Consider the following 13,177-nt stretch of genomic DNA (forward strand, 5'->3'; position numbering starts at 1 on the left):
CAATCTGTATAGGGGCAAATAAAAATTGTCTTGAAAATTCTATTTTACTGCAAAATAGACAGAAAATGAATCCAATCTTTTTTTTCAAACTAAAACTGGTAAGTTTGCACTACAAAGAAAAAGGAATCTCAGGGAATTAAATGTTCAAGGGCCAAAGAGTCCAGTTAAATTTAGTACAGCATATGACGTACTGTACTACTAACTCAGTTCTGGATTAATCTAATTGGGAATATGATGCACAGAACACTCATTATCTGTGCCTGAAATAAAAAATACTTTACATAACTGGCTAATTTGAGACTTCACAGGCTCACAACTACCTGGTGACACAATTATGCTATATATAAGTGAGGCGATAGGTACAGTGAGAGCTGTAAAACGTAAAATCACACTGTGCACGCACACATTTTCCCATAATTCACAGGAGTGAGAGAACAGTGACGTTTTTGCTGGAAGCCTCTGTAGGGACCCCCGCTGCTCCCTGGACCCCCACTTTGGGAACCACGGGTTGTACACTATTTGGCGGTGCCCCATTCACCGACAGTACAGCCGAGCACTTTGTGTGTGTGCCATAGATAGCATGTTCATTTAATGAGGGAATAATATCCCCCTGCATGTCCAATGAACTGTGGGTTGAGGGCATGGGCCAGGGCGAGGAGGGGGTGATCAGAACACAATAGGAGTGTTAGGGAGTGTGGGAACCAATTCTCCCCGGGACAATAGACACTTCCCAGTGGCCACAGCGTGCCCATTCACTATCAGCTGCTGGGCCGGCGTAGCACGGCGCTGAATATGCACCAGCTCAGCACAATGCTGCTTTCTCCCAAACAAGACCAGACTGTTTCCTATCCCAAAGACAACACAGGCCAGCTCTAGCCTATACACAGCCTCATTCTCACATAAGCAGTCTCTTTCTCACTCACTCCATGTCTGCATGTCTCTCTCTCTCTCGCTGTCACACACACCAACAGGAGGGTAGCAACAAGGCCAGGGATTGTGGAGATAGGCTGGGGCTGACGTGCCGTAACTAGGCCACTTGTTTTTTCTCCACCAGGGCTCGTTGGTCGTTGAGATATTCTGGGCTGAAATGTTATTAGCGTAACCCAGTTTACCCAGTAGCCTACCAGGTGACTGCTGGAAGAGGGCGCTCCCCGCAGGGACACACACACACACTCTCAAGGACAATGCAGAACCAAGAGGTGGGAAGAAGAAAGATGGTGATGAAACAGGAGCAAGGTGATGAAAGAGTGAACACGATGTGGTTGGGTGAATTCTGCAGTCAGAGGCATCACTGCTGGCTGATAGGGATAAAGTGGAGTTACTGTACGTGTCCACTCTCTAGTGTGACCCAGGCTCAAACCTGTACCCAACCTTTCCTTTTGTGTGCGTGCCCTCTGGTTGCTGCGGCAACGGAGCCTGAGAACCAAAAAAGGGAGGGCGGGGCTGAGAGAGAGAGAGAGAGAGAGAGAGAGAGAGAGAGAGACGAGCAAAGAGATGCAAACCTGAGTTTTTTTAAATGTCACTGCGTTGACACAAACACACACACACACACTATCCTGTGATTTCAACACAGTCATCCGTCGTCATACAGCTCTGAGATCTCACTGCTTATCATATAAACCTTTAACTACTTCCTGTTGAATATGATTGTTTTTACTGTTACTGGATTAGCAATAAAAGACGCCGAGATGAATGAACCAATAAATATCTTTACGGTGTGTAGATACTAAGTCATCACTGATCTCCATTCATTTTTTACTTTGCTTTAATTAGCCCAGAGACACGCTGCTATATTACAGTATCTAAACAAATTACTCAGTTAGGGGTGTCGTGATATACCGGCGTTGACAATAACAATGTGATATTTTAAAAATGAAATATTGATATATTAATACACATTTGATAATATTCTGTAAATAATCCAGCACCTCTTAAATCATTTTATATATACAGTTATGGTTACAGACTCTCTCTCCAACTCCCTACACTCTTATTTTTAATGTAATTCCTCTGCAAAAAAAAAAAAAAGGAAACAAAACACACAATAAACAATGTTAAAGATGAATTTGACTGATGGCATTATTATTATTACTTATTTATTTATTTTTAAATTTTATATAGATATCGTGATGACATTGTTGTCATTACTTACATTATAATATTTTACCTTCATCTAAAAAAGTAATGTGACTTAAAGAGTATATTTCATGATCTCCGTTGCATTTATCCTCCAGGGAAAGTACCATTTATTTTAATTTCCAGTATATTATGGAGATAATTTTGCTTAAATATCCTCTGTTAAATAACGTATAATAACATATTAAATATTTGTCTCTGCAATAAGTGTATTTCATGTTGCCAACACTGTTATCTGAAAACACAGGACACCTTACCTGCCTGATTCCATTCATCCAAGTGCAATGTTTGTATTCAGTTATTTACTGCAATGTATTTCTTCAAATTTATTTGTGATTATTTACATAATACACTTTATGATTACTGCTTTTGTCTGGCTTGTATAGTACCTTTTATTCTTATTTTCCATGCTTCATATTGTATGGTGATGTCACACCAAACTAGCAATAACATTAAAGGGACTATTTGTAACTTTCAGAAATGCTTGTTAGCAGCAACACCTGTGGCCGTTAAGTCAACGAAAGTCAGCGTCGGGCTCGCGCTTGCTCGCTCTAAATAGACATGAACGAGCACCGCTCAAAACAGTGAGGCGACACACGTCAGCTAAAACCACAATATCACTCTATATTTCAGCTGCTTGGCAGTAATGTTAGCTGACCAGACGAAGGTCTCTCCATGAATCAATGCTGATCCTAGTGTTGGCTTTTCCTGCTTCAGCCCGGGAGGCTGAAGCAGGAAAAGCGGGTCGGTGCCGGGGCTGAAGCAGGAAGAGAAATGTTATTGTCTTCCGACTGCGCCCGCAGGGAGACGATAACGTTTCTTGCTGCGGAGCTCCGCCACTTCACAAGACACGGGAAACCTCTGTTGGTCTGGAGGAGCTGCAGCATTTATTTCTGCACAAACCTCCACTGTACATTCACTAGATATTCTCAGAGCTAAACTAACTCTCCTGCAGTGTGTGGAGCGAGAACGCGCGCGGTGTATGACTGAAGGCAAGCAAGCAGAGGAGGAGAGACTCCGGAATTATAGCCCTGTTGTTGTCTTTTTAAAGTCTTCATTATATGACCAAGAGATATAAGATAAGGAGGACAGAAGGTGAGGAAAAAGACCAGCTGATATGAGTTGTTAATAATGTTCTCCATTTCCTTTGTGTGTGTGTTTTTTCTGAATGACTTAAAGGAGTTTATCTTTCCTTTAAATGACTTTAACTGGCCTCTAAAGAAAGACACTCTGTGCTGCATGCATTTAAGAGGATGTTTGTCTTGTTGTCTCAGGGACCTAAGGTGTTTTTAGTGTTGGATACGAGTCAGTGCAGACCTTTAACTGTTCCTGGTAGAGGAATAGTCGCATTTTAGTGACTATTTACAGTCATTTTCACAGTTTAGATGACAGCCTGCTCGCTTGTATTCAGTTATTTACTGCAATGTACTGTACTTCTTCAATTTATTAGTGATTATTTACACAAAACACTTTATGGTTACTACTTCTGTCCGGCTTGTATAGTACCTTTTATTCTTATTTTTCATGCTTCATATTGTATATATAGCAGATGTCCAAAATGCGAAGTGTATTCTAGTTACTTATCTATGCATCCAGTCTTGTACTTCTTTTGCCGCTGTGACATTTCAGACATATCTTATCTTTTAATTATCATAGAAATTAACTTCAGGATTTCACTGAACAGGCTTGTATGGTGATGTCACACAAAACTAGCAATAACAATAATGTTCTCTGAATGGTTTACACCTCACTCACTCACTAAACTTTAATAAATCATCATCAATTGAGATACCTTGCATCTTGAGATCACATTGCCATGCATGTCACTGAAAGCCCCAAAATATTGAATTATAGCCCTGTTGTTGTCTTTTTAAACTATATGACCAAGAGATATAAGGTAGGAGGAGGAAAAGGTACAGCTGATATGAGTTGTTATAATAATGTTCTCCATTTCCTTTGTGTGTGTGTGTGTTTTCTGTCTTTCCTTTAAAAGATACATACTAAAGAAAGACAGACTGTGTATGTGCATGTATGTTAATAGGATGTTTGTCTTGTTGTCTCAGGGATCTAAGGTGTTTTAGTGTTGGATAGGAGTCAGTGCAGACCTTTAACTGCTCGTGGTAGAGGAATAGTCGCATTTTAGTGACTATTTACAGTCATTTTCACAGTCTGATTTGTGATTTAGGCTATATACGACAGCCTGCTAGCTTTCTATTCGGGTTTGCATTCATTTAACTGTTGTTATTCTGCTCTACTCGACTTATTTCAGTCGCAAGTGTGTCATCAGGAGCATTATTATGGCTGCCATGTCGAGGACTCCCTCGTGTTGACAGTCTTCCTACCTGCATGGAGTCAGCGCTGATTATCTCTCCCTGAAGCCGTCTTCCGAGCTCCACCGCCAGCTTGGACTTCCCGGTACCGGTAGCTCCCAGAATCACCACTAAAGACGGTAACATCGCTCTCCTTAAGGCTCTGCACTGCACGCTGCTAGCGGCCGCCGCCATGATGCTGCTTCCTCTGAGCACCAGCTGACGGCACCGCGCAGGCGCAGTGGGTATCTGGAGATGAGAGGAGGGCTCTGTTACTAGGCAACAGGCAGCCGTTACTGTGGCAACATTGATTGATGGGGGATAATGTGTGGAATGGTTTTTCATCTTATGAGCCTTTAACTAAATGTAATTATTTTAACATTTGAGCCTCACTGGTTTAAATTAAACACTCTTGATTGGTATCAGCAGCTTTACATGTTAAAGAACTATAATCAAAAACCAGTTCAATCAAGTCAATAAGGTGTCTTATCTCTCCCTTATTGCTGCATTTGTGAAACAGATCAGATTGTTGATAACAATTTATAAAAATGCCTTTTCCATGGAGGTTTTGCATGTATAGTTATAATTTGTCTCTATGGAAACTGTTGGGAGCTCTGCAGCAAGGATGCTTGTTGCCATGGCAAAGATGCCAGGATCAGTTACCTTGGAGACTGCTCAGAACAAATGGCGGCTGGGGGAGAGGGAGATGTGTGTTCACTCATACAGGTGGTTTGAATGGGAAATAAATGTGTGCAATATAATAAAACTCATTTAATTGTAGCTGTGTGCAGCTATAAATTAAACAACAAATACACTGTATAGCTAGATGATTATTATTGTGTGTGTGAAAGAGACAAACAGATGAAGCAAACAGGTCATTTATGATGTCAAACCATGAATTTATTATTTTTCTGACTTACTCTTCATACATAGAGGCTTATGAGGTACAGAAAAAACAAAGTGCTGAAACAAGGCTCCAAAATCACCGTAGTTAAACTCCCAAAAATAAGTAAGCAACGTCCACCGTGACTGTGCCAACAGCAGAGACCAGTGACCAACACAAGTCAAACAAATAAAAAAAAATTGGGCAAACCACTGCTGTGGGTGCACCCATATTGAGAAAAAAAAATCAGGGCTAATGGTGGTTTGTGCTGAATTAATTAGCAGAAAAAATATTACAGCTGATTTAGAAGAAGGAAGGGAATATTAATGATATCCTGTGTTCGTTCAGGTACATCTTGATTCCCTTGATGCTCTCTTTCTGTCCGTGTGGGTCTGGCATTATGTTACAGCATATTATAGCAGGGGGGGGTGTTTTCCTCGAGCACAGCCTTTGGCCCCATCACAAGAGCTACAGGCTACGTGGGAGTTTCCTGAGTGCTGGTAAGAGCAGAGCATGCTACTCGTCATGACCGAGTCATTTACAGTACTCGATCCAGGGCTACAGTGTTCTCTGTTGCATGGCTTATGGGAACAATAGGGAGCACCAGGTTTGCAAAAAAAAAAAAAAAAGCAGAGAGAAAGCAGTAAGGTCACTAAAGGCTACACACAGCCAGAAGTTTAATCGGCAGATCCTCTTATGTCGCCCTCCCTCCTCACCACCCGCGCCAGATTTAAGAGAGAGCTACAGCTATAGTGATTGGATTGAATACAGGAGCGTTCAGGTGCTTTCCACTCCACAGAGAAAAAGCAGACTACACATGCCAATTTTCAGCACATAACCACCAATAAAGCCCTGCCAGCTACAACAACAAAAACAGTCATTAGCGCACACTGAAACACAACTCGGTAGGAAAATATAGTATAAAACTTTTGTCAACTCTTGACTTGTACAAATAAAAGAAACCCCAGAGACAGAAAACGCAATGAACAGTAAAGAAAACAAACAGGCATTGCAGAAAAACAAACAAACAAATGTGGTGACAAAGTGTCTAGTGTGATCAATGTTCAGTAAGTGTTTTATTTTGACTCTTTTTTCATAATCATTTTATTAACAAAAATAGAAGCTTTGAGTTATCTTTGAAAAGCCAGCAAGCTTGGCCCCGGTTTAGGACGCGGGGCCGAACAAAAACTAGGATGAGTATAGTTGACAGCTCTGGTTTTGGTTTGGAAGGGACTGTACAGTCAGGGTACTATATACATAACATCCAACAGGATAGTCTACGTACATTGAAAGGCTTCTATAGGCATTACATCAAATGCAAAACAATTTACAAATATATCAGACAGCAAGATGAAAGAAATGTACAGTTGGACCTCACTGGGCTTCATCTCAAAGCGAAAAAGTTGGCATTTTTGATGTTGCTTAAAACATACAGATTCAAATTTAAGCCATTCTCTAAGAGTTTCTTTTGGTTGATGGTTTGAAGCCAACATTCACCTTTTGGCTGGTCTCCATGGCACAACAACAATAAAGAGAAATCTTAGTTAAAGATCTTTATAGTGTTTTTTTTTTTAGCAGATATTGATTGAAAATAGGATAAATCTCAAACAATGCCTGTATGGCAACATATTTTTCTCCAAATGATGCTACAAAACTGGTCGTTACTGTTCCGGCATGGTTGCTGCTGTTGAAGCATTTATGATGCAACACTGAATGGAAAACCTGCAGGCACAGAAGTTAGGACTTAAACCTGAGCTATTCCAGAGGTGCAGAACAGTTGTGACATCGCTGTTGCATGGCTCAGTACAGTCCCACTACAGCTCCCTGCGTTCCCATGATCAGCAAGCATAAAGCTAGAAGCTGAAGAGGGGAAAAAAGTGTGAAGAAAAGAACAAGATGCTATGGAGAATGAGAGAAAAGAATGAAAAATGGAAAAAGAGCAGAAAAACAAGGCACAAAATGTGCAAGTCGTAGATATGCAGAGCGCTAAGGAGCAGGAGACTGTAAAGAAAACGAATACAGAGAAACTTCAGGGGCTTTAGACTGATGACAGGCAGAAAGAGGAGACATCTCTGCTGTGCACCATCACAATCAAGGAAACGTCTGACCAGACCATGCAGCAGTTAGACAGCACAGTTGTAGCAGTTTATCAACTAGAAGCTGCTGCATTCACAGCAAGTCTTCCCGTAGCAAGCAACGGTTTTTTAACATTTTTTTCAGCAAGGGGAAATATAACAGTTTGACAAACCTATATTGAGTAACCATGGACATGTTAATCTGCCCGTAAGATGCCCCCATAAGATCAGTCCCTAGCTCGCTGTCCTGATCGGCCTCGTCAATCACTCAGAAGCTAATGTGCAAACCACAAAAATAGAAAACAAAAAAAAATAAATCCACCCGCACTATTCCAACGTGACCAATTCAAAGTGAACATTAGTGTCTTTTCTCCTTCATGTAGCTCAGTTCTGTGAGTGTACGTGTGTGTGGTGACAGCCGACCTCCCCCATCCCCCCGCCCCCGTCGCTCAGGAGCGTTTGAGCAGCGCCAGCCTCTGCAGCAGCTGCAGCTGCCGGGATTTCAGCTGCTTCCTCTCCTGAGCCTTCTGCCTCTCGCTGACGTGCAGCTGCTGCAGGTACTCCGTGGCCCGCGTCAGGATCGCCACCTTCGGCGTCTTGGGGCAGTCCGCTAGGCCCGGGATCTCGTCCCGCAGCGACAGGAAACGCGAGCGCAGGTCGTTCCGTCGCTTGCGCTCTAGAAAGTTGTGCGCCTTGCGCTTGTCCGTGTCCTCGCAGTCGGACGACTGGGGGCTGGAGAGGTGGCAGAAGGAATGGGGCTTCGAGGGGGAGCTTTGGGAATGGGACGCCGAGGAGGAAGAGGACGAGGAGGGAGGAGACGAAGGTGATGAGGAGGAGGAGGTAGGCGAGTAGGCGCTGAGGGTAGGCGACTCCGACCTGACTCCAGTCGCGGCCCCATGAGACTTCCTGTCTAAGTTCAGAGGGGCGTGGCCGGGCCGCGGCTGGTGGTAATGAGAGTTCTGGTGCGGCTGGGTGACCTGGGAGGACGCCTCCTGCCGTACCCTCTTCCGAGGCGGCTCAACTGGCGGAAGTGTGTCCGGCGAGGGGGCAGCGTAGTTGTGCTGCTGTTGGTGGATGGAGATGTGGAAACGCTTCATGCCGGGGTCCATAGGGTCAGCTCGCACCGTTATGGTCACCGGTTTGCGAGCGTTGACCAGTCGACGAGGTTTGCGTTGCTGCTTGTGCTCCACTGTCACCACGTCGATCTCTTCTTCGTCCTCATCTTTGTCATCTTCATCATCTGAAAGAGCAAGACATGCATGTATTAAATTATGTGCTTATATAATATATAAAAAAATACATGGTTAATGACTGCAGGTGACAGCTGGAAAGATGAGTCACATAAGGAGCCACCTCCCTGGACACACTCACTGCCTCCTTCAACCAATTAAATGCTTCTGTAGAAATGAACTTCACTCATAATGATCTCACAACACTGTCAGCTCCCTCTCTCCACTCATGTGGACCGAGTGAGGATGAGAGAGACAGGTTGGTTTGAGAAGCACTCAGGTGCAAATCAACAACTCTTCCCGTTAAAAATGAGCTGACTAATAATCAACGCTGCGCACGTTTAAAACCATTTGCTGCTCTATTTACTAGAGTGGAAACAGGGTATTAAACACGAGGAGAGGTCTTATCGACTTGATTCCCGCCAACTGACAAGACTCCCGGGAGATTTTCAATACTCTTGTAAATTGAAACACACTTTTAAAGTAATTGCACCTCTGCGGATTTGACTGCTCAGAAAGTAGTAATCTCTATATGAATAACAGTAAAGAGGGGACGGACAAAGAGATTTGCCTGCCGATTATGTACAACAGCCCTTGTATGTCATCTTATATCACAAAGCAAACAGAATTGATTCCCTCAAATAGCCCCATATGGCTCTTTATTGGAGCTTACATGCATTTACGATTGCTCATTCTCCTCTTCTTTGAGCGCACATTACCCCCTGAAACGGTGTGAAACATGGCCTCAAACTCAGGTCAAAGAAATTCTGCACGCCTAGCCGACCTCCTAAAACGGCTAATCCCGCTCTATTCACAGCCCGGGCTGGCTCGGACCAAATCCACCCCACTGACACAATTGGCGCTGCAGCCTGTTGGAGTGGAGGAATGCAGCAACAAGTTCCCTTTGTGACATTCCACACACCATTATGCATGGTCCGAGCTCAACATCACATGGCAGCCTACATACCAATCTCAATCATATGGGTTCACGGAGTAGAAATTGGGAAAAAAAAAAATTTAATCTGGAGTCAGGGAAAATTTCGGCTAGACAATAATAATAACTAAAACAGCGTTGATTTTCTTTCCCCTCCAAATTACATGAAGTTCCAATAATAATGAGTAATGAATTCATGTCAGATCTGAGCCAGCTAGGGACTGCTGGGGAGGATATTGTTATCATAAGTCAGACTGGAGGAACAGGGAGAGAGAGGTAGCAGCTGGTCTGCTGGAGCCATGCCAAGCAGCAGATGTTTCAATGGGCGTGTCGCTCTCAGGGCTTGAAGCATGTGTTGCATGCACCAAGGTAACGCAATGCAGTCATCATGTGCCATGCCAACCCCTTTTTTTTTTCCAGATAATGGGCTAATCAAAGTAAAAACTAAAATGAAAGAAAGAAGCATGACATTTGAGGTCAAATAAAGTCCTATAAGTCACACTTACAAAAAAATACTTTGTGCAAGCAAATAGAAAAGTAAAATTAAAGGAATATTATTGAAATATCATGAGAAAACTACCATAAAAAGGTGCCATTATGGTCACTAAACCCACTACAAATAAGGATATAGTAACAACCATAAAGCTTACTTCAGAACAGACAAACTAGAAGTCAAAGAACAGCTATTATAGGAATATACAGAATATACAGAAAAGCCCCTAAGTTGCATATACTTTGTGCAAGCAAATAGAAAAGTGTAAAATTAAAGGAATATTATTGAAATATCATGAGAAAGCTACCATAAAAAGATGTGGCTAACCATAAAGCTTACTTCACCACAGACAAACTAGAAGTCAAAGAAGATATGTTATAGTAATATACAGAAAAGTGTTGCATATTCCGTCTGTCACTGACCTGATGAGTCTAAAAAACTACCATAAGAAGGTGTGATTATGGTCACTAAACTCACTACAAATAAGGATATGGTAACAACCATAAAGCTTACTTCACCACAGACAAACTAGAAGTCAAAGAAGAGCTATTATAGTAATATATGTTGCATGTTACTGACCTGATGAGTCGGTGTGAGAGTCGGAACCAGAGGACACTTGCTTCTTGCATCCACCGGTTAACGGGAAAGTGAGCACCGCAGCTGGGTCAACGCAGTCCGCAGCTAGTCCGCTGAGAGCCGAGGCATCTCCGGGTGCACACTGCTGAACCCTCCCCGGAGATGTGACCGCAGAGCCGGCTGAGACTTTCGCCGCAGCGCTCCCGGTCCCGGTCCCCGTCCCGGGACAGCTCCCTCCTACAACTCTCTCCAGCTGCTGTCCTGCAGAGAAGCCGCTCCACATGCAGTCCTGGAGGATGATGGAGCTCAGGTTGCCGAAGGAGTCGCTTGCCGTGGCGGTGAGCTTGCAGGGCAGCTCCTGCTGCTGCTGCTGCTGCTGCTGCTGCTGCTCATCCTCCTGACCCAAGAACTGAGACACCCACTCCAGCTTGTCCCCCAGAGACGGGTGGTGCAGCAGCCCGACCCTGCTGCCTGCAGACCCCTCCACCGCAGCCCGGATAGGAGACATGGGCGGGGTCGGCACCAGCTCGAATTTCTTCCATATGTCCTCACTGGGAGCTGTGGTGGACTTGAAGAAATCCTCGTCCGGGTCGTGGTGGTCGTCGTAGAAATAATGCTGGTAGTGGTCGAGGTGGTCCATGTCCCAGTTTTCATACCGAGGCGCGGTGGAGCTAATGCCCGGCATGGGGGCTGCAGGCAGGGGGGTGAATCACTCCCTGGTCCCTCTGTCTGCATGGAGAGGAACAAATGTATATCTATCTTATACTGTATATTTTCTTAATATATATATTCCTAATATGCCCTTGTACAAAGTATTTCTTCTTTATAATTGTAATGTAATGTAACTTATTATTTGAATGGAGCTTCCCAGCAAAAAGTATTTCACACGTTTGTACCTGTACAACCTGAATCTTGAATCTTGATAACAGGTAACAGGATCAGCCATATTCTCATCATATTAAATCACACCCACTGTCTGTGGACATGTTGGGGGTGTGATTTTGTGGCCATGCTTAATAATGCAGCTATTTTGGATGTTTCTTACAGTTCAATATTATCCTATAATAAACCATCAAAGGAAAAAACATCCACTCCAAGTGTACCAGATTAAGTGCCCCCTGCACTTTAAATCATTTATATGTACAAAAATGTGCACTTTCCTATTTAAAAAGGCAACATTTCATTGATATGTAAATATAAAATATAAGATATATATATGTAAATATAAATATATGATTCTTGAACATGCTGTTCCCTCTGTCTGCATGGAGATAAGAACAGGATCAGCCTTATTCTCATCATAATAATCACACACCCCCTGTCTGTGGACATGTTGAGTTGATTTTGTGGCCATGCGTAATAATGCAGCTATTTTGGATGCAACAGCTCAATATTATCCTACAATTAAAAAGAAACAAGTGTACCAGATTAAAAACACCCACCAAAGTGCATCAGATAATCTGTGTACCTGTAGCCCATCAGAAAAGAACATGGTGTGCCAATTAAGACTTACAACCAGTGTCCTTATAAGGTCACTGGCAACTATTATACGCATTGGAACAAAAACTGGTGATTTCTCAGGGGAAAAAAACAAAACACAGAGTATCCTTTAAATGCTCAAAATGTTGCAAAGTTAAAAGCTAAACCACTCGGTGTGTTTTTGCTGCTGAGAAGTTCCAAGTTTCGCAACAGTGTTTCATTACATAACAGTGCTTTAGTAGTATACTGTGACAGAGAGAGAGAGAGAGAGAGAGGGAGAGAGGAGGGGTTTCTATTTTCTGCTGACTGCTCAGCAGCAAATAGTGATTAAATTAGATTGAAATAGATTAATTGGATGGACAGGTAGCCTACCAGTCCTGCCTACCAATGAACATGCTCAATTGTATGTAAAGTAGTTTATATTTTGCTCCTCCTCAGATTCAACTCTCAAGCTCAAAGCTCAAAGAATTCAGCTGCGACTAAAAAAAAAGCGCTGATCAGTTAATTAAGCAGCTGGGAAGAAAGCTGCAAAAAAAAAAACCCACAACTTTCACTCATTAAGCCAACCCTGTGTATTAAACATCCTATCACGAGAGAAGTTGAAATAAAAAGAGTTATTACCTGGTGTTGAGAGTGAAAAACCTGCTCGCGTCTTCATAGATCCGCCGTGCGCAAAAATATAAAGTGTCCAAAAAGCAGCAGCAGCTACGATGGTTTCCTTTACGCGTAAAACTGCCTCCAATGTGCAGCCGCTGGGTGTCTTTTTTTCCTGGTTGTAAACAGTAGTTGAAGGTTGAATGAGTCCGTTTGGTCGCAGTCAACGCAGCTCAAACGGGTTGGATAGATAGGCTTCGGCTGTGGTCACTTTCTTTGCCGACTACTGCACTATATGATCCGGGTGAAGGAGAGTTGGCTGTTATGCATAAGAGGCGGGTCGTAGTAGGAGAGCCACGCCTGCTGTTTAAAGGTGCAGTACACACACTCAACATGACGCTCTGCAGAGGGGGATCTTATGAGAACAGCACTAGAGGAGGATTATATGACACCGATTTCATAAGATGAC

The 13,177-nt window shown here is 43.1% G+C and overlaps 2 protein-coding genes across 2 annotated transcripts in view; both read right to left on the bottom strand.

The window, feature by feature from the left end:
- trit1 (tRNA isopentenyltransferase 1) overlaps window positions 1-4,734 on the bottom strand; it is a 44,640-nt gene extending 39,906 nt beyond the window's left edge. Inside the window, exon 1 of the mRNA XM_074613872.1 lies at window positions 4,479-4,734. Coding sequence (XP_074469973.1) covers window positions 4,479-4,640 — 162 coding nt within the window. The 5' untranslated portion in view covers window positions 4,641-4,734. The remainder of the gene's footprint in view (window positions 1-4,478) is intronic.
- A 589-nt stretch (window positions 4,735-5,323) lies between these two features.
- myclb (MYCL proto-oncogene, bHLH transcription factor b) lies at window positions 5,324-13,053 on the bottom strand. Its single transcript, XM_074613870.1, has 3 exons — window positions 12,736-13,053; window positions 10,639-11,364; window positions 5,324-8,643 (listed from the first exon to the last, which is right to left on the bottom strand). The coding sequence occupies exons 2-3, from the start codon at window positions 11,318-11,320 to the stop codon at window positions 7,853-7,855; spliced, it is 1,473 nt and encodes a 490-aa protein (XP_074469971.1). The 5' UTR covers window positions 11,321-11,364; window positions 12,736-13,053; the 3' UTR covers window positions 5,324-7,852.
- Between the last annotated feature and the right edge of the window lie 124 nt (window positions 13,054-13,177).

Source organism: Sebastes fasciatus, chromosome 17, assembly GCF_043250625.1.
Source record: "Sebastes fasciatus isolate fSebFas1 chromosome 17, fSebFas1.pri, whole genome shotgun sequence".
Lineage (NCBI taxonomy): Eukaryota > Metazoa > Chordata > Actinopteri > Perciformes > Sebastidae > Sebastes > Sebastes fasciatus.